General features: G+C 52.1%; 1 protein-coding gene across 7 annotated transcripts in view; it reads left to right on the top strand.

Annotated features, from left to right (window-relative positions):
• The first annotated feature begins 5,207 nt into the window (after positions 1-5,207).
• rasal2 (RAS protein activator like 2) overlaps positions 5,208-25,632 on the top strand; it is a 52,030-nt gene continuing 31,605 nt past the window's right edge. For 2 of the 7 annotated variants that reach the window (XM_081598081.1, XM_081598077.1), the window contains exons 1-3: positions 12,393-12,995; positions 22,007-22,134; positions 22,208-22,328. In XM_081598081.1, the coding sequence (XP_081454207.1) occupies positions 12,554-12,995; positions 22,007-22,134; positions 22,208-22,328 (691 nt within the window). In that variant the 5' untranslated portion in view covers positions 12,393-12,553. Of the gene's footprint in view, positions 5,343-12,390; positions 12,996-22,006; positions 22,135-22,207; positions 22,329-25,632 lie in introns of those variants that run through there. The other 5 variants (XM_081598082.1, XM_081598078.1, XM_081598080.1 and 2 more) reach the window with 5 other exon arrangements.

The following is a 25,632-nucleotide window of genomic DNA, read 5'->3' as shown; positions in this document are numbered from 1 at the left end:
TTTCTCTTCGGTCACCGACTCTGATGTAAAACTAACAATTTCCTCTTTGCTGACCGGCTCTGTTGCAGGAATCACAGTGTGGGTCTCAATAGTCTGAGCAAAAAAACTGACATCTATGCTAGGTTCAGACTTTGGGAGCATTTTCCACAATGACTTTTTGTCGCTTCTGGGCAAACCTTCCTGGTGACTTAGATTTTCAGACAGAGAACCGTTGGTGTCACTGTTTTCACAAAAAAATGCAAGATCTATGCAGGCATCAGTCTCAGGGAAAGTTTTCCACAATAGCGGTGTCTTCTTATTGCGCCCAGTCTTTGACCGTTTTTCACCTTTCTGGTCGACTTTCTTTGGTGTTTCCTTGACAGATTTCTCTTCGGTCACCGACTCTGATGTAAAACTAACATGTTCCTCTTTGCAAATCTCCGTTTTAAGGGAATCCTCCTGATCACCTTCTTCAGGGAGAGAAGAGTCCTGATCGATAACGTTTTCAGTGCTGGACTTAGAGGACTCTTCCTTCTCTGGTGTCTCTGGTGTCTCTGAGATCGATTCCTGTTCGGTAACTGTAGAGGAATCGTCTTCTGTTTCAATACTTTCACCTGAAGTTCTTAGTTCAGTGGCGGCCTGTTTCTCCAACCAAATGTGAAAGGGAATCATTTTCATCTTGTTGCGCTTAGTCTTTGACCGTTTTTCCTCTTTCTGGTCGACTTTCTTTGGTGTTTCTGTGACGGATTTCTCTTCGGTCACCGACTCTGATGTAAAACTAACAATTTCCTCTTTGCTGACCGGCTCTGTTGCAGGAATCACAGTGTGGGTCTCAATAGTCTGAGCAAAAAAACTGACATCTATGCTAGGTTCAGAATTTGGGAGCATTTTCCACAATGACTTTTTGTCGCTTCTGGGCAAACCTTCCTGGTGACTTAGATTTTCAGACAGAGAACCGTTGATGTCACTGTTTTCACAAAAAAATGCAAGATCTATGCAGGCATCAGTCTCAGGGAAAGTTTTCCACAATAGTGGTGTCTTCTTATTGCGCCTAGTCTTTGACCGTTTTTCCGCTTTTTGGTCGACTTTCTTTGGTGTTTCTGTGACAGATTTCTCTTCAGTCACCGACTCTGATGTAAAACTAACAATTTCCTCTTTGCAAATCTCCGTCTTAAGGGAATCCTCCTGATCACCTTCTTCAGGGAGAGAAGAGTCCTGATCGATAACGTTGCCAGTGCTGGACTTAGAGAACTCTTCCTTCTCTGGTGTCTCTGGTGTCTCGGAGATCAATTCCTGTTCGGTAACTGTAGAGGAATCGTCTTCTGTTTCAATACTTTCACCTGAAGTTCTTAGTTCAGCGACGGCCTGTTCTTTCTCTGCTGTGTCGACTTTCTCCTGCACTCCAGCGATGGACTCGTCTACACTGGCCAGTGAATCCTGGCCAGTGTTCGCATTTCCCTGGTTGCTCTCGTTGGACTCTCTCTGAGGTGGTTGTCCATCCCCTTTCTGATCCACCTTTTGCAGTGCGTTGGCACTCGATCCATTATCAGTCACCAATGAGGAGTCCTGATGTCCCATGTTTTCAGTTGACATCTTCAGCTCCTCCTCAGATCCATGCAGTGCCCACCAGACTGCAAATGGCATCTTCTTCTTCTTGCGTTTGGGTGGTTTGGGTGGCTGTACTTTTCTCTCGACGATGTTGTCGGATGCAACTTCTTCAATTGTACGCTGGTTGGACTCCATTTTAACTGTTGCTTGTGGTTCTAAGATAGATGACTTGTCTAGAAACTCAGTAGATTTCAATGTTGAAAATCCTACTATGTACTGCTCAGTAACTTCTCACAAAAAACTATCGACAACGGCTGCTAAGAGGTCGCGATGAAGGTAGACGGATGTGACGAGCTTATATAAACCCTGGTGATGTCAGAATTCTGCCTTTGGAGTTGTATTGTGATGTCACATTGTGATGTCACAGTGGTGTTTGATATTCAGAGTGGGCTTATCTGGCAGAGTTTTTTATTAACACGACGGATGCGTGCGCCACCCGACTGCAGAAAGAGTAGGCGGGCTATTAAACTGTCACTGGTTGCCATAGTTACCCACCGTTTTTATTTTCTTTTGAAATCTGGGATATAGCTTCATCTTTAAGGAGTTTCACTCTCAGCATGTATTTGAACTTCTGTCTTATTTACTTCAACACACAGTTTTTAACAAGTTCCATAGCGTTCTGTGTACTTCTAAATCTGCTCCTCAGATGCACCTTTTTGGGCCTGCTACTGCCTCTAGTGGCGTAGGAGTGGTAGCACAACTACTTTAATTCACTAAATGAGAATGCCACAAAGTCCTTATTATTTTATTATTAATTCTGGCAATACCTCTTGTTCAGGGCCCTTATGCATTGAATACAGTGCATACCCACTCTTTGTGCCACTTTTTACTCGAGTGGCTGTCAGTTTTATAGGTCAGATTCTGGCGCACAGTAAAGATGTTATATGACACGTTCACTCCTTAGTGGTGTTTATGAAAACCCCTTTTGATTTCACTTTCAATATAAAGAGTCTGCTGTTGCCTCAGAGAAAAAATGACTTGATCTTTCTTGAGAACGTTCAACAGATCCAGCAGGTGGTAAAATATACAGATATTTTGTACATGCAGCTCTTCATATTGTAACAGTGAATATGAAGTGAAATGTTTCCCAAATATTGTTGCTTCTTTCAGAATAATAATTATTTTCTGTATTCTGGCTAAAAGATGCTTGTGGATTAGTTTGTAAAACACTTTGAAGTTTCTACAACTTCTTTAAGTTTAATAGAGAATCTGCAGAGCATCTTTGTCTCCATGTTTGGAGCCTTTTTTCAATTAAAACACTGAACTAGAGAACTGATTCCCCAGAAGAACCGGTTCAGACTTCAGTTCAAACTGAATTATTCATCTGAACGGTTCAGAGTTCAGAAGAACTGGAGACTTTTACTGAGTTTCAACCAACCGGACCCGAACCGATGGAGTACTGCGGTACCAACAGGGACCAGCAGGGGGAGGCAGAGCGCTGGATCAGGGCCGAACATACAGACTGGGTCAGAACCAGAGACTGGGTCAGAACCAGAACCAGAGACTGGGTCAGAACCAGAGACTGGGTCAGAACCAGAACCAGAGACTGGGTCAGAACCAGAGACTGGGTCAGAACCAGAATCAGAGACTGGGTCAGAACCAGAGACTGGGTCAGAACCAGAACCAGAGACTGGGTCAGAACCAGAGCCAGAGACTGGGTCAGAACCAGAACCAGAGACTGAGTCAGAACCAGAGACTGGGTCAGAACCAGAGACTGGGTCAGAACCAGAATCAGAGACTGGGTCAGAACCAGAGACTGGGTCAGAATCAGAGACTGGGTCAGAACCAGAGACTGGGTCAGAACCAGAGCCAGAGACTGGGTCAGAACCAGAACCAGAGACTGAGTCAGAACCAGAGACTGGGTCAGAACCAGAGACTGAGTCAGAACCAGAATCAGAGACTGGGTCAGAACCAGAGACTGGGTCAGAACCAGAGACTGAGTCAGAACCAGAATCAGAGACTGGGTCAGAACCAGAGACTGAGTCAGAACCAGAACCAGAGACTGGGTCAGAACCAGAGACTGGGTCAGAACCAGAGACTGGGTCAGAACCAGAGACTGAGTCAGAACCAGAACCAGAGACTGAGTCAGAACCAGAGACTGGGTCAGAACCAGAGACTGGGTCAGAACCAGAGACTGGGTCAGAATAGACATCAGTTCATCACAGAGGAAAACGTCCACAATAATAAAACCAGCTGAGAAAACGGAGACTGAACCAAAGAAACGCCTGAATCTGGACTCGCTGCAGGAATTGTTCTGAAAGAAGCACCAGAAACAGAACCAAGGTCCGACTCCTCCTGAGTCGTGAACTGACGGCCCTGGACAGAACCGGCTCCGATCTCTGCTTCGGGTTTCAGACCGGCGCCGGACAGAGCAGCTCCGCTGGTTCTGACCGGTTCTGGGTAGTTATGATGCGTAACCATGGCAATGTGGGAGCAGCTGTTGGCAACTGGAAAGCTCCAGTGATTCCTGACCTTTGACCCAGATCCCAGGAAAAGGATCAGGGATCAGATCCCCGACTCCAACGGCCAGACAGAGATTTAGAGGAGCGGCAGAAGCAAAGGTGGTGGATTAGCAGAGCTGCCAGCAGCTGATGTTACTGTGAAATCTCATCTCTGAGCCGTTAGCTTGTCATAAAGCAACAGTCTTCAGTCAGAGGCCCCTTCATGTCACTGAAGCACTGACTGCTGGTGGAGATGCTCCATGGTGACTGAAGATTATTGGATTATTTCAGTTCTGGGATCGTTTCAGTGTTTTAATCTGATGATAATAACGAATCCTTCCTCCAGAAGCTTCTCGGTTCCCCGTATCAGACGACTTCATCTCCATTTACAACGTGACCTCTGACCTCTTCATGCTCCAGAACCGTCTGGTTGAATCATCTGCTGCAGACGGTTCCAGGATCGGTTGGCGTCTCTTCAGCTCTGACTGCAGAGGATGAGTTTGGTCCTTTTAGCGGATGAATGGATGAACGACAGGAAACAGAAACTGACAATTCACACTAGTTTTGTGAAAACGCCTAAGATTTGGACCTTTAGGTCACCTCAGACATGATAATAACAGAGTTTTATCTGGGTTGTCCCGTTAAGACCCGGACTCTCTGGTTCTGGTCGGCCTTCATCAGGAAACACGGCCTCAGGTCCTGGACTTCCTCCTCTTCCTCCCGGATCTCCCTGCGCGCTCCCGCGGGGGCTGGCGCGGCCCCGCTGCCCTGCGCGCTCCCGTGGAGCGGCAGCAGCTCAGACCTCCAGCCCGCCGGAGACTCGCCGTCCTCGGTCTGGATCCCGGACTTCCCGCCGCTTTCTGCGCTCCGCCTGCCGGACTGTGGGGGGTAATTCAGCGGGGAGGACACGGGAGGTTCCCGGCTTGCTGTTTCTGGAGCTTTGGTTGAAGTTTGGACCGTTTTTCCCAGAACCGGAGCCATGAGGCAGGACCGGGCGGCCAGCCGGAGCGCCGCCGGCGGCAGCGGGAGCAGCTAGCGGCCTGCAGGGAGCAGCGGGGCGGCCAGAGCCCCGGAGCCTCCATGCGGGATCACGCTCTCACTTTATCCCACTTTCACACACTCCTGCCGGCCACCCGCGCCCCTCCGGAGCTCCCCCTCCCCCGGCACAGCAAGTTTCCTCGGCGGACATGGAGCCGGACTCGGTACCGGCCGACCTGGACTCCCTCCAGGGCGGACTGGGTCTGCTGGATCCGCTGGTGGACCGGATCCTGGGGGACTCCGTGTCCCAGCAGCAGGGATGGCTCCGGGTTTACGGTAAGCAGAACTCACCCGGGGGGAGGCCGGTACCGGGACACGGTCCGGTCCGGGAGGCTCAGAACCAGCAGCAGCTGGACTTCAAGGAGGTTTGACCCTGAAACTGGTTCTCTAAAAATAGACCCAGTTGGTCCTGAGCCGAGCCAGGATCCAGTTTCTGAGGCCGAACCTCTCAGAACCCGTCCTGAAGGTTGCTCAGCCAGAGCAGAACCGCGGTGGAGACCCAGAACCTGTTGGGTTTTCCTGGGTCAGAACCAGTGTTCATGTTCTATTGGAGCAGTTTGGGTCAGACTGAGAACCGGGTCAGGTGTTGAAGCCCCAGAACCTTTCAGAACCTCCTGCTGGAACCGACCCGGTTCTTCAGATTGATCTGGTCCAGGTGAATATTTTATATCAGTCTGTGGTGCTTAAATCCGACCCGGTTGGAGCCTGGCGTTGTCATGACAACCGAGGGGTTGTCCAGGTGGAGGTCAGAGGTCATCCATGGTGTTCAAACGTTTCATCGCTACATCAGCTGCGGTTCTGACAGGTTCTGATGCGATGAAGCCCAAACCGGACCTGGACAGAACCTGGAGGTGCCCAGAAGCAGATCATGTGACCTGTGACGTCATCCAGGTGACCTGGAACCGGCCGGCAGATGTTTCAGAACCGGGTTGGCCCGTATGGACCCGCTGGTCAGGTCGGGTTCTGACCTCCTGGGCCGAAGCTCAGCAACGTGACTCAGAAGTCTGATGGCGATGTGAGTCACCTGAACGCCTCACTGCTGTCAGCCGGTCTGCTGGTTCTGCTGACAGCTCCGGGTGATGCATTCACTGCCCACAGGAACCCGGAGCTTCCAGACACTGACTGGGTGGTGACTGCATGTTGATCGGCAGCAGGGTTTTATCCCACAGTCCCTGAACGCATCACCAGGTTTATGGTTGTGTGTTTTCATCCCACAGTCCCTGAACGCATCACCAGCTCTGTGGCTGTGTGGTTTTATCCCACAGTCCCTGAATGCATCACCAGCTCTGTGGCTGTGTGGTTTTATCCCACAGTCCCTGAACGCATCACCAGGTTTGTGGCTGTGTTTTTATCCCACAGTCCCTGAATGCATCACTAGCCCTGTGGCTATGTGGTTTTATCCCACAGTCCCTGAACGCATCACCAGGTTTGTGGCTATGTGGTTTTATCCCACAGTCCCTGAACGCATCACCAGGTTTGTAGCTGTGTTTTTATCCCACAGTCCCTGAACGCATCACCAGAACCCTCTCAGGTTGTGACGTCAGCTGCCGGTTCTGTCAGCTGATCTCACCCGGCTGGACTCTGGCGCCGGTACCGGATCCTCCCTGCTGGACCGGCGCCATGCTGCCTTCATGGTCAGCGTCTCTGTAGGACGTTCTGGTTTCTCTCGGATCGTTTCTGTTTGGGTCAAGATAAAAACTTCTTCCTGGTTCCAGGCCCGGTTCGGCCCGGTTCTCTTCAGGTTTTATTGGTCAGGTGTCAGTTGACCCTTCTTCCTCGGGACAAAGTTCTGGTCCAGAACCAGAACCGGACCCGTTTAACATGCAGTGACCCGGTTTCGACCCAGTTTGGGATCTCCTCCACCAGTTCTGATCCTTGACTGGTCCAGACAGTCTGGTTCTGACTCTGGTTCCTTTGGGTCCTGGCTGGTTAGGACCAGAACCAGGACCGTGCTGTTTGGGTTTGGACCCAGACGGGCTGTTTGTCCTGTCAGTCTGCAGGTTCTGCAGGACAATGGAGCCGGGTCGGGAGGAACTTTCCATTTCCTCCCGACCCGGCCCGGTTGGGGGGAGGCCAGGATTTCCTCTCTGGACAAACAGCGCCGGCCCAAAATAAGCCCGGTTCTATTTCTGGACCCGGAGTGGAAAAACACAACCGGACCGCCTCTGCAGAACAGAACCGTCCAGAACGCTGCTGGACTTCTGGTTCCTGGGATACAGACTGGACTGGTTTCTCTCCCAGGTCTGGTACCGGTTCCGGTACCGGATCAACCTCCTGTTTTAAAACCAGCAGGCTACGGCAGGCAGTTTGAGCATTAAATCATCTCCATCAGTTTTACCCTCATTTATATTTCAACAGATCAAAACTCCTGGGAAGTTTTACACATAAAATGTGATTATTAGGATATAAACTTTATTAAAACATAAACTTTATTAAGATATAAACTTTATTAAGATATAAACTTTATTAGGATATAAACTTTATTCTGACATGAACTTTATTCTGACAGGTCAGAATGTGCAGGCCGTGTTGAGGCGGCTGCAGAAATCTGAAATAATTTCCTGTTTCTGCAAACATTACAGCTTCAAACGGGTTTTAAAGCAGAAAGTTCTGCTTTAAAACCCGTTAAAACATCCGAGTCCGTTTTGCTGAGTCATCATTTATTTTTTAACCAGTTGAGTTATTTACATGTATTTCATCTGAAGTTGGGTTCAGGATCTCCACTTCCTGTTTGTCTCCTGAAACAGAACCGGGTCGGTTCTGCTGGGTGCAGAACCAGCAGCAGTTTTCCTGCAGCTGACTGAAGGAATCCGGGTTTTGTTTGCATTCCTGAGGCGGCCAGCAGGAAGTAATCTGATTACTTTAGAGAGGAAACGTCCTGCAGGGGAACTGAAGCTTGTTCCGCTTCAAGCTTCCTCCTTCTGGATCCGACCTCTGACCTCCGACCCCGATCACATCCGAGACAGGTCCAGGTTCACACTGTTCCTAAAAGTCGGATCAGTTTCCTCCTGAGGTTTGGACGGCGGCTGTCCTCCGGTCAGAACCGGGTTTCCACCAGCTCGATGACCTAATCCATGACATCATCAGACGGTGAGTAAAACAGGAAGTGACTGTGAGGTGAGGCAGCTGCTGGACTGGGAGCATTAGCTCATCGAGCTGCAGAAACCGGATCAGAACCGTCCAGGAAGCTGCAGAGAGAATGTTTCTGCTTCAGTTCAATCCGTTCCCACGACGTTGCAGTTTAGGAATCATCTGAGCTGCAGGAGGCGGGGCTTAGCGCTGCCAATCATCTTTGACTTATTTACTTTGGTTTTCTGGCAAAGAAACCGGGAAGTTCTGGAAACCCAACAGAACTGAAGTCGGAGACATTTGAAGGAAAACTGCAGCTGGATTTCAGGATTTATTTTCCCAGTTTGTCACATTTTCCGGACTGAAATGGGAACGTTTGCTGAGCGCTGTCTGGGTCCGGCCTGGCGGTCAGGCCCGGTTCTGGCGGACCAGGTCCGGTTTTCCTGTTGCGTCTGGATGAAACGGGAACGTTGATCCTCCCTCTGAGTTGCTGTCGTCCAGGTTTTGCGTCTGGAATGTTTGGCACGTTTCCTCCTCTGGGCCAGGTTTCCCTCCCCTGCCTTCCTCTCAGGCCCGGTTCTTGGCCCGGTTCCGGGGCCCGGTGATTTTTACGGGCTGGAATGTTTGGCTTCCGGGCTGCCGGCCAGGAAATGGATGGGATTCCAGTGGTAGGTCAGGCCTCTGGGTGTTGATGTGAGCAGAGCCGGGTCGGGTCAGGAACCAGAACCTGCAGAACAAATGGAGGTTTAACCAGCAGGTGAACTCGCTGCAGTTCCCTGAAGTTCAGGTTTCCAGTAAACAGAAGTTCAGCCGGTGCTGGGAGGGCTACTGGTCCAGTCTGACTCACTGGTATTTTCACTCCGTTTCCAGGAAGTGACATCACTTCTCTCCTTCACAGGCTGAAAACCAGCATGAAGTTCACATGTCTGAAGTCTCCACAGCCAGGGCAATACGGCCGAATGGATCAGAACCAGAAAACCGGGTCTTCTGGTTCTGATCCGTGACCTGGAGTAAAAATCAAACAGCCTCACAGTTTTAGGATGACTGTTAGCTGCTAGTAGCAGCCATAGGGGGCGCTCTAGTTTCTGGGTAGTGGGAAAATGAACTGAACTTTTCTGTAAGTCTGACAAAGATGTCTCCTTTCAGCCGGCTGGCTGGCAGTGTGCAGCAACATGTGGGGGAGGGGCAGTGCTGTGTTACTTTCAGCTGAAGAAAGTTTTGCTCCTTAGACTGTTGTGACGGAAAATGTGGCAACGATAAGTTGATTAAAATGTTGGTAACTGATCCCTCAGAGCCTCTGAGCTGTTTGTGTCGCTCAGCTGTGAGTCTGTAGTCAAAGAATGAAACTTATTCTGGATCTCAGAGGAAACAAAGGGATGAAGACCAACAAGCTTCAGGAGCGACTCCTTCAATGGTCAGCAGAATCATCCGATATTTCAGTTCTGGAGCCACAGAGGAAGGGAAATACCGGCTGACTGACCGGAACCACAGATCCACCTGCTGGTTCTGGTTGGAGCCGTGCTGAAAATGAGGTCCGGTTCTGGTTCTGGTTCCAGAACCTGCTCCTTCCATCCAGGCCTCTGTGTTTCTGATGTTCAGGTCATGATGCAGAAGGAACCGATGAGCTTCATCAGTTTCATCGATCTTCACCTCTCTGGCTGTTCTGTTGCGTTTTTTTAAGGCGAGAATTAGGAATGTGACGCTGAGCATTCCCAGTTTGGTCCCAGTTTGGTCCCAGCTTGGTCCCAGTTTGGTCCCAGCTTGGTTCTAGCTTGTTCCCAGTTTGGTCCCAGCTTGGTCCTGGTCTGGTCCTGGTTTGGTCCCAGTTTGGTCCCAGCTTGGTCCTAGTTTGTTCCCAGTTTGGTCCCAGTTTGGTCCTAGTTTGGTCCCAGTTTGGTCCCAGCTTGGTCCTAGTTTGTTCCCAGTTTGGTCCCAGCTTGGTCCTGGTCTGGTCCCAGTTTGGTCCCAGTTTGGTCCCAGTTTGGTCCCAGTTTGGTCCCAGTTTGGTCCCAGCTTGGTCCCAGTTTGGTCCCAGTTTGGTCCCAGCTTGGTCCTAGCTTGTTCCCAGTTTGGTCCCAGCTTGGTCCTGGTCTGGTCCCAGTTTGGTCCCAGTTTGGTCCCAGTTTGGTCCCAGTTTGGTCCCAGTTTGGTCCTAGTTTGGTCCCAGTTTGGTCCCAGTTTGGTCCCAGTTTGGTCCCAGTTTGGTCCCAGTTTGGTCCCAGTTTGGTCCTAGCTTGGTCCTAGTTTGGTCCCAGCTTGGTCCCAGTTTGGTCCCAGCTTGGTCCCAGTTTGGTCCCAGTTTGGTCCCAGTTTGGTCCTGGTCTGGTCCTAGTTTGGTCCCAGTTTGGCCCCAGTTTGGTCCCAGTTTGTTCCCAGTTTGGTCCCAGGTGAGGCTGCTGGTGTGAAACTCCTCGTCTGAGAGGTGGGATTGATTTCTGCCAGGTTTCTGTTCCCAGTGGACTCCAGTCCCCCTCAGATGAAACCAGTTGGCGTCTCGGTGTTCAGAGTGGAGCATTAATAAATGATGTTGGACGTGGCGGCGACTTCTTCTGCTTCCCTGCGTTCCTCTGGCCCAGTGAATCATTTATCAGCTGAAGACCTCCTGACTTTCCTGGTGCTGGACGAAGCGGATAAACATCCCGATCCTTCTGACTCCCTGAGCTCCTCATGGGAAGCTGCGCCTGGATGACTTGGCTCTGGTTCGGATTCTTGGGATTATCATCACCGGGTCTTAGCGCTGACCCAGATGCAGCGGCGCCGTCCAGGACACCCGCCACTTCCTGATCCCATCAGCACCGAATGTGGGTCAGTGAGCAGAGAGCTTTTCACAGCTCCACCTGTTCCAGGGTCAACTGGGACACCTGGAGGGCCAACTGGGACACCTGGAGGGCCAACTGGGACACCTGGAGGGTCAACTGGGACACCTGGAGGGTCAACTGGGACACCTGGAGGGTGGACACCTGGAGGGTCAACTGGGACACCTGGAGGGTCAACTGGGACACCTGGAGGGCCAACTGGGACACCTGGAGGGTGGACACCTGGAGGGCCAACTGGGACACCTGGAGGGTCAACTGGGACACCTGGAGGGTGGACACCTGGAGGGCCAACTGGGACACCTGGAGGGTCAACTGGGACACCTGGAGGGTCAACTGGGACACCTGGAGGGCCAACTGGGACACCTGGAGGGTCAACTGGGACACCTGGAGGGCCAACTGGGACACCTGGAGGGCCAACTGGGACACCTGGAGGGTGGACACCTGGAGGGCCAACTGGGACACCTGGAGGGTCAACTGGGACACCTGGAGGGTCAACTGGGACACCTGGAGGGCCAACTGGGACACCTGGAGGGCCAACTGGGACACCTGGAGGGTGGGCACCTGGAGGGCCAACTGGGACACCTGGAGGGCCAACTGGGACACCTGGAGGGTGGGCACCTGGAGGGCCAACTGAGACACCTGGAGGGCCAACTGGGACACCTGGAGGGCCAACTGAGACACCTGGAGGGTCAACTGGGACACCTGGAGGGCCAACTGGGACACCTGGAGGGTGGGCACCTGGAGGGCCAACTGGGACACCTGGAGGGCCAACTGGGACACCTGGAGGGCCAACTGGGACACCTGGAGGGCCAACTGGGACACCTGGAGGGCCAACTGGGACACCTGGAGGGCCAACTGGGACACCTGGAGGGCCAACTGGGACACCTGGAAGGTGGACACCTGGGAACGCCTCTGGGCCACCCAGTGGCTTTGATCCCGTTGCACCAAGACGTCTCCTTCCAACCCTCAGGTATCAGGTAGGCCTGCTGGAGACAGATGGCTGCACTGGAGTCGCTGTGGTTCCTAAATCCAGTTTCATTTCAGGAAAGAGCTTCTGGAGCCGCAGAGGGACTGAGATGGATACATGAGTGTAAATAAGGAGGTTCTCAGATGTGTGTCAGCTTTCGGTTCCTGTTTTACTAGTAATGACACGTCAGTGGAGACATGGCGCTGTGACGAAACCGTGGCTGCTGAGGTAGAAACACGCTGGGTCGAGGTTTCCTGTGAAACGCTGCTCTGCATTGGTTCCGGACTCTGTGGACCAGAACCAGGGAGACACTGGACCCTGGAGTGAACTGGGTTCAGAGCGGTTCTGATCAGGGTGCGGAGCCATAAACCAGTTTTTCTTCAGACAGGAAACCACAGTCTGCTGCCATCTGATTGGCTGAGGCTCGCTCTTCCTGTGACTGACTTCCTCCCAGGAAGACGCTCGCTCGCTCGCTGCCTGTTGAGAAACGGCAGCATGACGACGACCTGAGGGCCCGGCGCCGTCGAGTTTGGACCAGAACCCTGCTGTCGGGTTTGAATTATGACCCATCTAGAACCCGGCTGTAGAACCGGCGGAGTCGCTGCGTCTTGAACCGAGCTCATCTGGTCTGGACAATGAGTGGGAGTGGAACTCCCCCCGAGGGCCTCGAGGGCCCGGTTCAGCCCGGTCCGTACCGCTGGCACCTCTACAGGAAACCCTGGAGGGCGTTTGAGCCTGAGCCCGGTTCCGAGCAGCCATTGGACCGGTACCAGTGGAGAACATCTGAAGACCACAACCTGGAGCGCCCTCAGCTGTTCGGCCTGCTCAAGACCAGCACCCTGCCCCGGCAGCAGAACCAGAACCAGGATCCGGACAAGCATCCTGGTTCTGGACGCAGGATCATTCCCTTCTTCCGGTCCATGTCAGAACCTGGTGCCGCCGGCGGCTCGGACAGAACGCCGCTCCGGAAAGCCGGATCAGACGCCGAGCGCAGAGCGCCGTCCGTCAGCAGCTTCATCAGTACGCTGTCCCGCCGGATCAGCCGGGTTCTGAGAGACGAGCCGGAACCAGAGTCCGGTAGGAGAACGAAGCCGCTTCACGTTTAGCTGTTTGTGTAAAGATCAGAGGAGAAACATCGGCTCTGCTGATTGGTTCCCCTCTCTTCCTGTTTATCTGATCGCCTTGTTGGACCCAAACAAACGTCCTCGGCTCGTAGAACCAAACCGGGTTCAGAGGTTCTGTCCATGTTCTGGTTATTCCCTCTTAAAACAGAAACAACAGAAGATCATTTCTTCTAAACTATATTTTCCATTGAACGTCACTGACTGGTGATTTTATCTGCTCTCTGTAAAACCTGCTGCTCTGCCTTGTATCGTAAACTCAGAGCTGGTTTTCTGCATCCTATGTGCACAAAGGAGCAGGATAGCAGATCCTTCCTCCCAGCAGCTGATAGACTCTAAAACCGTCTCTGTTCCCAAACTGACTGGTTCTGCAGACTGGTTCGGTTCTGCAGACTGGTTCGGTTCTGCAGACTGGGCTCTGACTGCCTGCCACTTTGCTGTAGTGAGCCAAAAGTTCACCTTTGTGGGGCAATGAAGAATATTTCTGTTCTATTCTATAAATGTGGCAGAAGCAGAAATACCTACAACAAAACCATCATGAATTGTTCAAAAAGCTTTAATTTCACATAAAAGAGGAAAAACCTCAACAACCGTCTTGATGATGGGATGTTTCCCGATTGGAAACCTAGAGGTAAGACGTTGACTCCTCTGAGTTTCTTTCTCATTGAGTTTCTCTTGGAACGTTAATTTTTCCCAACTTTGAACGAACACATTTCGCTCTTTAACGTCAAAGTTAAACAGTTTGATTGACGACAGACGAGTGTTTCTGAGGTCTTCCTATAAACCATGATGCACATGAACCAGCCGGTGCCCCAGCGGGCCGAGCCCACCGCGGTCCTCTCCCCGGTAACGGCCTCCATCTCAGGCCAGAGGCTGTTATCCTTCCCTGTGGCCCCGTCCAGTGGGGCCTACCAGACCCCCCTCTGATTCTCAGGACCTCCAGGATCCTGGGGTCCATCCAGACCTTTAACCTTCATGTAGCTTCACCTCTTTCGGGTTGGACACTTACTGAGACCCACCCAGCAAGTCTCCGGGTGTGTTCAGGTACCAGGTGGTGTTTAGGTTCTTCACCATCACTGGCTGGTTCCTGCAGATGGTTTGTTTTGTGGCTGTGTGGAGGCAGAGCGTGTTCCTGCAGATGGTTTGTTTTGTGGCTGTGTGGGGCAGAGTGTGTTCCTGCAGATGGTTTGTTTTGTGGCTGTGTGGAGGCAGAGCGTGTTCCTGCAGATGGTTTGTTTTGTGGCTGTGTGAGGCAGAGCGTGTTCCTGCAGATGGTTTGTTTTGTGGCTGTGTGGAGGCAGAGCGTGTTCCTGCAGATGGTTTGTTTTGTGGCTGTGTGGGGCAGAGCGTGTTCCTGCAGCTCTGTTTGTCTACACCTCAGTGGTGTTCACCTGCCAGAACACACCGTCCCTTTACAGCAGCTCATTGTTCGCCCTTCACGCTCTGCAGGCTGCCAACGCAGCGTAAATCATCCAGTCCAGACGGATCAGAGGCCGAAGAGCTTCACAAAACTGGCCCTCAAGCTTCCAGCTTCTGCTGCTCCTCTGGTTAACCTCTGACACAGGATCCAGGGTGTGGCCAGCCCAGCAGTTTAAGTCTGAGGGATGATTTTCCCTCAGGAGGAACGTTGGTTGGATGGAGGGTCTGGAAGAATTGATTTGCTCTGATACGCCGTCATGTGAGACGAACGGTGGAGCCGGAGGTTTCACACGTCCTCCTCGTGGGACGACGGTTCTCTGCAGGGAGACGAACAGATTCAGTCCCTTCAACCTCAAATGATCCAAGCTTCTGTCTCTGCAGGTCCGGATCGGTCCGGTTCCGGCATACAGAACCCACATTACAGCTTCTGTTGGCTCTGACTGGAGTCATGAAGCTCAAAACAAAGGCCTGTAGAAAAGCTGCTCAGAAATGTTTCCTCACTAAACGACATCAACAGGAAGTAGAGGAACGTGGCTCCTGCTGAGCAGCTGGACAGTTTATTAGGTCACTGCAGCCGACAGGAAGTTGGACTGGTGACGTTTTCAGCTCCAGCTGGAGGATGGAAAACTGACTGGTTCTGCAGACTGGTTCTCCAGACTGGTTCTGCAGACTGGTTCTGCAGACTTTTTCTCCAGACTGGTTCTTCAGACTGGTTCTGCAGACTGGTTCTGCAGACTGGTTCTGCAGACTGGTTCGGTTCTGCAGACTGGTTCTGCAGACTGGTTCGGTTCTGCAGACTGGTTCTGCAGACTGGTTCGGTTCTGCAGACTGGTTCTGCAGACTGGTTCTCCAGACTGGTTCTCCAGACTGGTTCGGTTCTGCAGACTGGTTCTGCAGACTGGTTCTGCAGACTGGTTCTGCAGACTGGTTCGGTTCTCCAGACTGGTTCTCCAGACTTCCTGCTGGTTTTCTGTAGTGGCCGTCTGCAGCTCTCTGGGTTCCTGGTGGATTAGTTCTACATTGTAGCATTTCTAGAACTATTTCTAGTATTTGCAGAACTTTTCATGCTAATGATACTATGCTAGCTTTTCTCCATCCTCTTTATGCTAACATTAGCCTACTGTGTGGACTTTTTCATGTCTACATTAGCCGTGTGTTAGTAGCATGTTATCCTTTCCAGCTAACGTTAACATTGTTTTCATATTTTCACCATGGAAATGGCACACTGCATTGCATTCTGGGATTGTTTGGGCCTTACTGTCTTCTCTGCTAAACAGTTGACTGTTGGCAGCATTTCTATGAAAGGTGGTCGGTTTGCCTGAGCCTGTAGCAGCATAACTACAGAGGCAGCTCTGGATAACCTAAACTCCTAGCATGAGTCATGAAAGCAGCAGAGATGTTTGTGTTTACTGTGAGAAACTGCAGGCTGCAATCAGGAGGCTCTTAAATGTGTCGGATCCATTTGAGCCTCCATAGCCAGGAGGGAGCCTGCAGACTTTTGTTGACATTCTGAAAATGTAAAAAAAAATATCAATCATTACAGTTGGTGTTTCATCACTGAGCATTGAGCTCATGGTTATAAACTCAACGTAGTTCAGCACACATCAGTCTACCTGATGTTGAAGTCTGGACCAACCATTGTGAGTAGCTGCAGCTAACTCTGTCATCCAGGATCGTTTCATGTTGAAATTATTACGCTAATGTTAGCATGCTTACTGTTCTTTTAAGAGAGAGTTGGATTAGCATGCTATCAATGCTAACATTAGCTACTGTGTTTACTTTTGGTAGTTTTTCATGTCCATATGTACATGATAATGTTAGCTAACTGTTGTTTTTGGCATTGAGCTTTTGCCACATTGTCACTTCATCATGTGAGGGACTCAAGTATTTAATGGAGTAGCTGTGATTGTTTACCAAACTCGCTTTTGCTACTGTAGCCGCCGCGGTTTCTGTTTGTTCTAGTTGAGCTGGTTTGTCTGTGGAAGAGGAACTCCTACTTGGGGCTTATTGGATAGCTAGCTTAGAAACCGACCTTACCTTTCTCTCTGAACGTTGGTTGGCTTGATCAAATCATTTACTGGAATGTATGCCGTTCTCTCATAAACGGTCTTTCACCAGAGCAGATTTAAATTTAAAGTTTAGATGTTTACCAGTTTTGTTGGTGCGTGGTGCTGAATGGTGGATCGTTTTCTCCAGGGTTACTAATTAAATGCACATCTTCTCCATGGTGCAGCATCTCACTAATGTTACTTACCGATGAGGTTTATGAACATTAATCTTCTTACCTTGGGAAAAGTATTCACTGCAAATGCAGAAATACACCCAGGGCTGCCAGTCCTCATGGTTGACGGCTGCTGTCCATCACAGACTTCTCTACTTGCATCCTTTCCGGTTTTCAGCACAGCATCCTACATTTCACAGTGGGATCGACGAAATGAAGCGTATCAGTTTAGGCCCCCAGCTGTCTGTTGGTCTGCAGACGTTAACGTGCTCAGAGGTTGTTTGGACGTTTGTCACGGCGCAGCTGAAGACGTCTCGTTCAAAGGGTTAATACTCATTTCAGCATTAGCTCACTGATGCTAGCTGTCAGTAGCATTTAGTATTTTATGGTAGCTTTGGTGTATGATATTAGCATGTTGTTTTCTTTTGTGTATGCCAACGTTTCCATACTATGTCAGTGTGCTAACTGTGTCATTTGCTGTTTTCTCTGGCTAATTCAGGACCGGTTCTGGTTCTGGTTCTGGTTTGTTGTTGTTCTATCGAACTAGACGTGTTTCGTCGGGTATTTCCATGTTAATGTTAGCTTGTTGTTACACTGATGTTAGGATTGTGTTGCTGTCTTTGATGCTATCTGTGTTAGCATGCTAACTCTGTTTTGTATTTGGACCTGAGCTGCATTGCTGATTATAAACAGCCTGAGCTGGTGAAGGTTGTGGTGGCGTGTTGGGAAATGCAGCGGCGGCCCGATGTGGTGAAGATTGCGCTAAGTTCTGAACATGCGGCGCCTTTGGGGATGTTGTGTCATCTGTGCGCCCGGTGGGGAGTCTGTGGCAGACTGTCATGGCCGCCGGTCTGGCTGGACGCCGTCCACGCTGGACCTGTTTTCACTCATTGACATGATGACGGCTCCTGCTTCTGGTTCTGATCCAGACCAGGATAAGGGAACCTGCAGCAGGTCGGGGGGTCAAACAGGGTCGGCTTCTAGTAAACATGTGAACAGAGACGCTCAGTGGCTGCCGCAGTGCATGCTGGGTAATAAAACCACAGAGTTCTCACAGACAGAGACCTGAGTCAGCAAACTGCTGCTGCTTTCATGAGAAACCTGGAGACGGAGCTGACCGAGCAGCCACCCGGCCGCCGCGGGACGCTGCTGCAGTCTGGGTCCGGCAGAACCGGGTTCTGGCTGTAAGGAGCTGGGAATGTTGGTCCAGTGTTTGGGAATCCCAGCCAGGAGTGACTCCTCCTTTTGTATGGAAATGATCCTTTCAGAATAAAAGCCCGTGCAGAACAAAGGGAGGCTCATTAACCTTTCAGATTCCGGTGGGAACGTCGGGATTCCTGCTGTCGGCTTTGTTCCTCTGCCTGCGGATCAGTCTGAGGCCCAGTAGAACTCGGCTTGTTGGACCCAGAACGGATCAGAACCTCTGGTTCTGCTCCGCCGCTCTCTCTGCTCCGCTGCCCCCATCAGCCTGATCCGAGGCGACGCCACCGTTCACCTCTGACCCCTGACGGCCCCCAGTGAGTGACAGCCGAGGGGCAGAACCGGCTCTGCTGCAGTCAGCAGGTTTAAATATTAAACAGAACCGCTGCCGGGTTCCACACAGACCCGCTGGAAAGGTTCTGATGTTTGTTCCATGAAGAGACCTTTGAGTTCGCCTGGTTCTGTTGAACCGGTTCTGACCGGTTCTGTTCCGGTCTCATCATCTGCTGAGGAACCTTCCTGGTGGGTTCTGGTTGGTCTACCTCTGAGTTCTGCAAATTGACCTCTGACCTCTGGTCCTCGGTCTGGGTTCGGTTGAAGAGAACTTCAAGCGGACCGCAGGCCGCTCCAAAAGCAGGAAGTGGACTACAGCGCAGGGCATTCTGGGTAAATCCAACCAAAGCTAACATGCTAGCCTAGCGCTAGCAGCAGAAATCCTCCATCTTGTTTCCATCTGCTGAAGCAGGAAGTTGCTCTCAGTGTGTCGTTTCCTTCAGTGGTTCTTGGTGCAGCGCCCCCACAGGCCAGGAGGGGAACAGGCTGGTCTGACTCAGAGCCGCAGCAGCTGTTCTGGGTCCAGTGGAACCGGGTCGACCGGACTGAAGGAGGGAAACGGACTGAATGGTAGGATGGATCTGGATCGGAACCGTCTCAGAGGTGTGTGTGTGCGTTCAGAACCGGCCCAGTGGACCTTCAGCAGGCATCGGGTTATGTTCGGGTGTAACGGGCTGAGCAGAACCTGCAGGTACCACCAGACCGGGTCCAGTAGAACCTCACCGTTAGCTGGTGTCAGAGGTTCAGACTGAAACTCATGAGAACTGCAGCAGCTCGTACTGCTGTGTGTGTGTGTGTGTGTGTCTGAGTGTGTGTGTGTGTGTGTGTGTGTGTGTGTGTGTGTGTGTGTGTGTGTCTGGGGGTGTGTCGGTGTGTGTGTGTGTGTGTGTAGGTGTGTGTGTGTAGGTCTGAGTGTGTATGGGTGTGTGTATGTGTGTGTGTGTGTAGGTGTGTGTGTGTGTGTGTGTGTAGGTGTGTGTGTGTGTAGGTGTGTGTGTGTGTGTGAGTGTGTGTAGGTGTGTGTGTCTGTGTGTGTGTGTGTGTGTGTGTGTGTCTGGGGTGTGTAGGTGTGTGTGTGTGTGTGTGTGTGTGTGTGTGTGTGTGGGGGTGTGTAGGTGTGTGTGTGTGTGTAGGTGTGTGTGTGAGTGTGTGTAGGTGTGAGTGTGTGTGTGTGTGACGTTCCCCCTCCAGTTCAATGGTCCCATCTTGATAAAGCGGTGATGTGATGTAGCTGCGCCCTGATTGGCTGGGGCTGCCGTGTTTACTGGTTGCCATGGCGACGTGCTGGTCTGCAGACAAAGCCTCTCTGTTGTCCCGTCTGTGAAGCCGCCGTTAACCCTTCGGGAGCTCCGCTCCGGTCCCGGTCCGCTCCGGTCCCGGTCCGCTCCGGTCCCGGTCCGCTCCAGGAATCCTGCTCGGAGGTTTAGCGGGTAACACCTGGAGCGGATCAGAACCAGAACCCGGTAGATCCAGCAGCAGCAGGTGAAGGGTTTTTATTCCCTCAGTTTGTCCTGCAGGCGGCAGCAGAACCTGCTCCGGTTCTGGTTCTGCCGGGTAATGAAACCAGAACCTGATCCCAGTTGGTGCCGGTCCAGTTTCATGTAAACACAAACAGACATCAGAGGAATAGCAGACATGCCTGGAGGGGACAGGTGGGCGGCCCGGTCCAAACATTCCCTCCTGAGGCTCGGCCGGGTCCGGTTTCCCTCCGGACCCAGGAACGCTGCGGTTTAACCGGCAGGGTTCTGACCCGACTGCAGAGCTTACAGAACCACCAGCAGGTCCGCATTGTTCTACAGCCAGTGTTTGGTTCTGATGAATGGGTCCGGCCAGAATCTGACCCGGTTCAGATGAATCGGACCGTCTCAGCAGCAAGATGCCGTCCGGTCCTCCTTCCTGTCTTTGTTCCTCGTGTCTCTGCTGCCGGACCGGACCGGACTGGACCGGACCGGGAAGCCGCTAATTATCCGGGCCGGAGTCCAGGGAGGAGGAACCGGAGCGGGTTCTGGTGGTACCGGCTGCAGCAGGTCCGACTCCTGGATGGATTACTGCTCAGCCAGAAAGAACCAGCTGCGGCCCGGTTCTGGTCCAGAACCAGTTCCTGATGTTCTGATGTTTAAATTATTCATTTTTCCATCTGTTGGTTCTGTTTGGTTCTGGTTCTGTCTGGTTCTGTTTGGTTCTGGTTCTGTTTGGTTCTGGTTCTGTCTGGTTCTGGTTCTGTTTGGTTCTGGTTCTGTTTGGTTCTGGTTCTGTCTGGTTCTGGTTCTGTTTGGTTCTGGTTCTGTCTGGTTCTGTTAGGTTCTGGTTCTGTCTGGTTCTGTTTGGTTCTGGTTCTGTCTGGTTCTGGTTCTGTCTGGTTCTGGTTCTGTTTGGTTCTGGTTCTGTCTGGTTCTGTCTGGTTCTGTTAGGTTCTGGTTCTGTCTGGTTCTGTTTGGTTCTGGTTCTGTCTGGTTCTGTTTGGTTCTGGTTCTGTTTGGTTCTGTCTGGTTCTGGTTCTGTTTGGTTGTGGTTCTGTCTGGTTCTGGTTCTGTTTGGTTCTGGTTCTGTCTGGTTCTGGTTCTGTTAGGTTCTGGTTCTGTCTGGTTCTGTTTGGTTCTGGTTCTGTCTGGTTCTGTTTGGTTCTGGTTCTGTCTGGTTCTGGTTCTGTCTGGTTCTGGTTCTGTCTGGTTCTGGTTCTGCCTGGTTCTGGTTCTGTCTGGTTTTGGTTCTGTCTGGTTCTGGTTCTGTCTGGTTCTGGTTCTGTGAAGCTCCTGAGTGGCTCCAGTCTAACGGGCCCATCAGAACCGGGCCAGCCCGCCCGTCCTCCGGTCCGATTCTGAACAGGAGCTGGCAGCTGTAACTCTGTGACCTCTGACCTCTGCTGAGGCGGCTGTGCCTCCCATCACCGTTTGATCCGACGGCGCCCTCTGCTGGAGGAACAGCAGCTCTGCAGCTTCCTCTGCTGCTCCAAGCAGATCAGAACCGCCTGATCAGAACCGCCAGGTCCAGATGAGCAGAACATGTGGAGTGAAGCCAGCAGCTGCATCCGCAGCAGTTTGGGTCGGATGTCGGACAGAAACCGGTCCGGTCCGGTCCGGTCCGGTCGGGTCGGGTCCTGATCTGTTGTTTGTTATGTTTCAGCAGAGAGTCGCTGATCTGACATCAGAACCATCGGATCCGTTCTGGACCCGCCGCCACAGTGAATCTAGTTGTTTGTTCTGACATTGTGAATCTCGCTGAGCCTCCTCTGACCTATGACCTCTGACCTCCTCGGTTCATCTGACCTCTGACCCTCCTCTGACCTCTGACCTCCTCTGACCTCTGACCTCCTCTGACCTCTGACCTCCTCTGACCTCTGAGCCTCCTCTGACCTCTGACCTCCTCTGACCTCTGAGCCTCCTCTGACCTCTGAGCCTCCTCTGACCTCTGACCTGTGAGCCTCCTCTGACCTCTGACCTCTGACCTCCTCGGTTCCTCAGCCACTCTCTCTGCGTTTCTCCTTTAAGCTAAAAACTGCAGTGATCAGTTATTTTATGTTAAATAATATTTTAGATGAAACTGAATGAACAGAAAAGTTAATAAAATAATGTTTTAGTTTCTCATCTATATAAACTACACATTTTAATTTAGCATGTTTAATAAATATTTATTTTTTCTGCTGAAAATCATGAAATTATGTCGAATATTAAGAGACGAAGTTTAAACCATAAACATCAGATATTGATTAGTTTGTCCTGTGGATCAGAAAGAGAAGCTAAAGACGGGAAACATCGGCAAACATTGATCAGTTTCTGTGTTTCCCCCCCCTCCAGACGTGAAGGGCCCGCCGGCCCACCGTTTCTCCTGCGGTCAGAGCCCGTACTCGGACGGCGCCGCCTGGGAGCGAAGGTTCTGCATCCTGACGGACAGCCAGCTCATCCTGCTGAACAAGGACGAGGAGGTTCGCCCCGCTCTGACCCTTCACTTTTCTGCCCCCCCCCACCAACGCCCTCTGACCTCTGACCCCTCCGCAGGCCGCGGACCCCCAGGACGCCCCGACCGACCCCTCCAGGGCCCGGAGCCTCAGCCGCACCGTCAGCGTCCCCTCAGAGGGACAGTTCCCAGAGTTCCCTCCAGAGGGCGCCGCCATGCTGGGTAGGAGCTGGGTTACCGTGGTAACGGGGTGTTGCCGGTGCAGCTGGGTGATTGTGTAACCAGATTACACTGTGTGTGTGTGTGTGTGTGTGTGTGTGTGTGTGTGTGGCCAAACCCAGCAGATTATCGGGATTAATGTGAACAAGGAGGCGGATGTGATGATATTCCAAACAGAGAGCAGTTGGTTTCTGGTGTGTGTGTCTGTGTGTGTGTCTGTGTGTGTGTGTGTGTGTGTGTGTGTGTGTGTGTGTGTGTGTGTGTGTGTGTGTGGAGGTCAGACTTGTTCAGTGACAGGAATCTGTCAGATGCTTCTTTTTATCCCAAATGTTGGATTCCTGGAATATTCTGGAGTTGATCTGAATCGGGTCCAGAACCTCTGCAGCCGGTTCTGGATCTGGTTCTGTTCAACAAGGTTCTGTTTAAGGTTCTGACTCCTGGCGAAGTTTCCCCTGTTTGCTGGAAGGAGTGATGCTGTGGGCCTCCCCCCCTCAGAGGAGACGATCTCCATGGCAACTAATGATTCGGCGTTTTAGTCGTGACTCAGCAGCTTCTGATGTTTAACCATCATGAGGTGAATTCATTCCTCAGAAACACATAAAATCCTGCATGATGAAAACACATCACGAGGCGTTCAGGTGCAGCGTGTTCAGAGGAGGTTTCCCACCACGAGGCGTTCAGGTGCAGCGTGTTCAGGTGCAGCGTGTCCAGAGGAGGTTTCCCTCCACGAGGCGTTCAGGTGCAGCGTGTTCAGAGGACGTTTCCCACCACGAGGCGTTCAGGTGCAGCGTGTCCAGAGGAGGTTTCCCACCACGAGGCGTTCAGGTGCAGCGTGTTCAGAGGACGTTTCCCAAAACGAGGCGATCAGGTGCAGCGTATTCAGAGGACGTTTCCGACCACGAGGCGTTCAGGTGCAGCGTGTCCAGAGGAGGTTTCCCACCACGAGGCGTTCAGGTGCAGCGTGTTCAGAGGAGGTTTCCCAACACGAGGCGTTCAGGTGCAGCGTGTTCAGAGGACGTTTCCCACCACGAGGCGTTCAGGTGCAGCGTGTCCAGAGGAGGTTTCCCAACACGAGGCGTTCAGGTGCAGCGTGTTCAGAGGACGTTTCCCAAAACGAGGCGATCAGGTGCAGCGTATTCAGAGGACGTTTCCGACCACGAGGCGTTCAGGTGCAGCGTATTCAGAGGACGTTTCCCAAAACGAGGCGATCAGGTGCAGCGTATTCAGAGGACGTTTCCGACCACGAGGCGTTCAGGTGCAGCGTATTCAGAGGACGTTTCCCAAAACGAGGCGATCAGGTGCAGCGTATTCAGAGGACGTTTCCGACCACGAGGCGTTCAGGTGCAGCGTATTCAGAGGACGTTTCCCAAAACGAGGCGATCAGGTGCAGCGTGTTCAGAGGACGTTTCCCAAAACGAGGCGATCAGGTGCAGCGTATTCAGAGGACGTTTCCGACCACGAGGCGTTCAGGTGCAGCGTATTCAGAGGACGTTTCCGACCACGAGGCGTTCAGGTGCAGCGTGTCCAGAGGAGGTTTCCCACCACGAGGCGTTCAGGTGCAGGGTGTCCAGAGGAGGTTTCCCACCACGAGGCGTTCAGGTGCAGGGTGTCCAGAGGAGGTTTCCCTCCACGAGGCGTTCAGGTGCAGCGTATTCAGAGGACGTTTCCGACCACGAGGCGTTCAGGTGCAGCGTATTCAGAGGACGTTTCCCAAAACGAGGCGATCAGGTGCAGCGTGTTCAGAGGACGTTTCCCAAAACGAGGCGATCAGGTGCAGCGTATTCAGAGGACGTTTCCGACCACGAGGCGTTCAGGTGCAGCGTATTCAGAGGACGTTTCCGACCACGAGGCGTTCAGGTGCAGCGTGTCCAGAGGAGGTTTCCCACCACGAGGCGTTCAGGTGCAGGGTGTCCAGAGGAGGTTTCCCACCACGAGGCGTTCAGGTGCAGCGTGTCCAGAGGAGGTTTCCCTCCACGAGGCGTTCAGGTGCAGCGTGTTCAGAGGACGTTTCCGACCACGAGGCGTTCAGGTGCAGCGTGTCCAGAGGAGGTTTCCCTCCACGAGGCGTTCAGGTGCAGCGTGTCCAGAGGAGGTTTCCCTCCACGAGGCGTTCAGGTGCAGCGTGTTCAGAGGAGGTTTCCCTCCACGAGGCGTTCAGGTGCAGCGTGTTCAGAGGAGGTTTCCCTCCACGAGGCGTTCAGGTGCAGCGTGTTCAGGTGCAGCGTGCTCAGAGGAGGTTTCCCACCACGAGGCGTTCAGGTGCAGCGTGTTCAGAGGAGGTTTTCCTCCACGAGGCGTTCAGGTGCAGCGTGTTCAGAGGAGGTTTTCCTCCACGAGGCGTTCGGGTGCAGCGTGTTCAGAGGAGGTTTTCCACCACGAGGCGTTCGGGTGCAGCGTGTTCAGAGGAGGTTTTCCACCACGAGGCGTTCGGGTGCAGCGTGTTCAGAGGAGGTTTTCCACCACGAGGCGTTCGGGTGCAGCGTGTAACTTCCCAGTGTGTGTGAACTGAGGAATGTCGGAGGACAAAGCGTCCGCTGTCCGTCCCCCGTCCCGCTGACCCCCCTCCCCTCCCTGTGGGACAGCGGGCCGAGGGGATTCCCACGCAGAGCTGCAGGGGTCCTGACCTGGTTTAACTGGGAACACTGGGAGGGTCTGAGTCCGTGATGAGGTCATTGATCTCTGGGGGTTTTTATATGTTAATCTGACCTTCAACAACCAGTTCAAACTGAATCATACTGGTTCTGCTGACTGGTTCAGTCTGCACAGTTTTACTGGGTTTATACTGGGTCTACTAGTTCTAATGGTTCTGGTTCTGACTGGGTTCTACCCAGTTTGGTTCTGGTGGAAATGACCGGGCCGTTCCACCAGTATGAGCTGGACTGGGTCAGTGCTGGGACTGTATGGTTATACTGGGTAGATTTTTAACTCCTTTGAGTTTCACAACAAATTTAACTGGGAATACTGGAAATAATCCTCCTGTTGCACCAGTTTATACTGGGATTAATGGTGGAGCTGTAGTTATACTGGTTTTAAACTGGTTTTAAAGTGGCTTCCAACTGAATTCATACTGGGAATACGGCTTCATGTGTCACTGGTTTTACTGGTTTTACTGGTTTTACTGGTCAGACTGGTCCCTGGTTTTAATGGTTTTACTGGTGGGCTCAGACTGGTCCCTGGTTTTACTGGTTTTACTGGTGGGCTCAGACTGGTCCCTGGTTTTAATTGTTTTAATGGTCAGGTCAGACTGGTCCCTGGTTTTAATGGTGGGCTCAGACTGGTCCCTGGTTTTAATGGTGGGCTCAGACTG

The sequence above is a fragment of the Poecilia reticulata genome, chromosome 17, assembly GCF_904066995.2.
Source record: "Poecilia reticulata chromosome 17, P_reticulata-male-v2, whole genome shotgun sequence".
NCBI classification, from domain to species: Eukaryota; Metazoa; Chordata; class Actinopteri; order Cyprinodontiformes; family Poeciliidae; genus Poecilia; species Poecilia reticulata.
The sequence above is the reverse complement of the archived record's forward strand: the minus strand, read 5'-3'. Positions and strand labels throughout refer to the sequence as shown.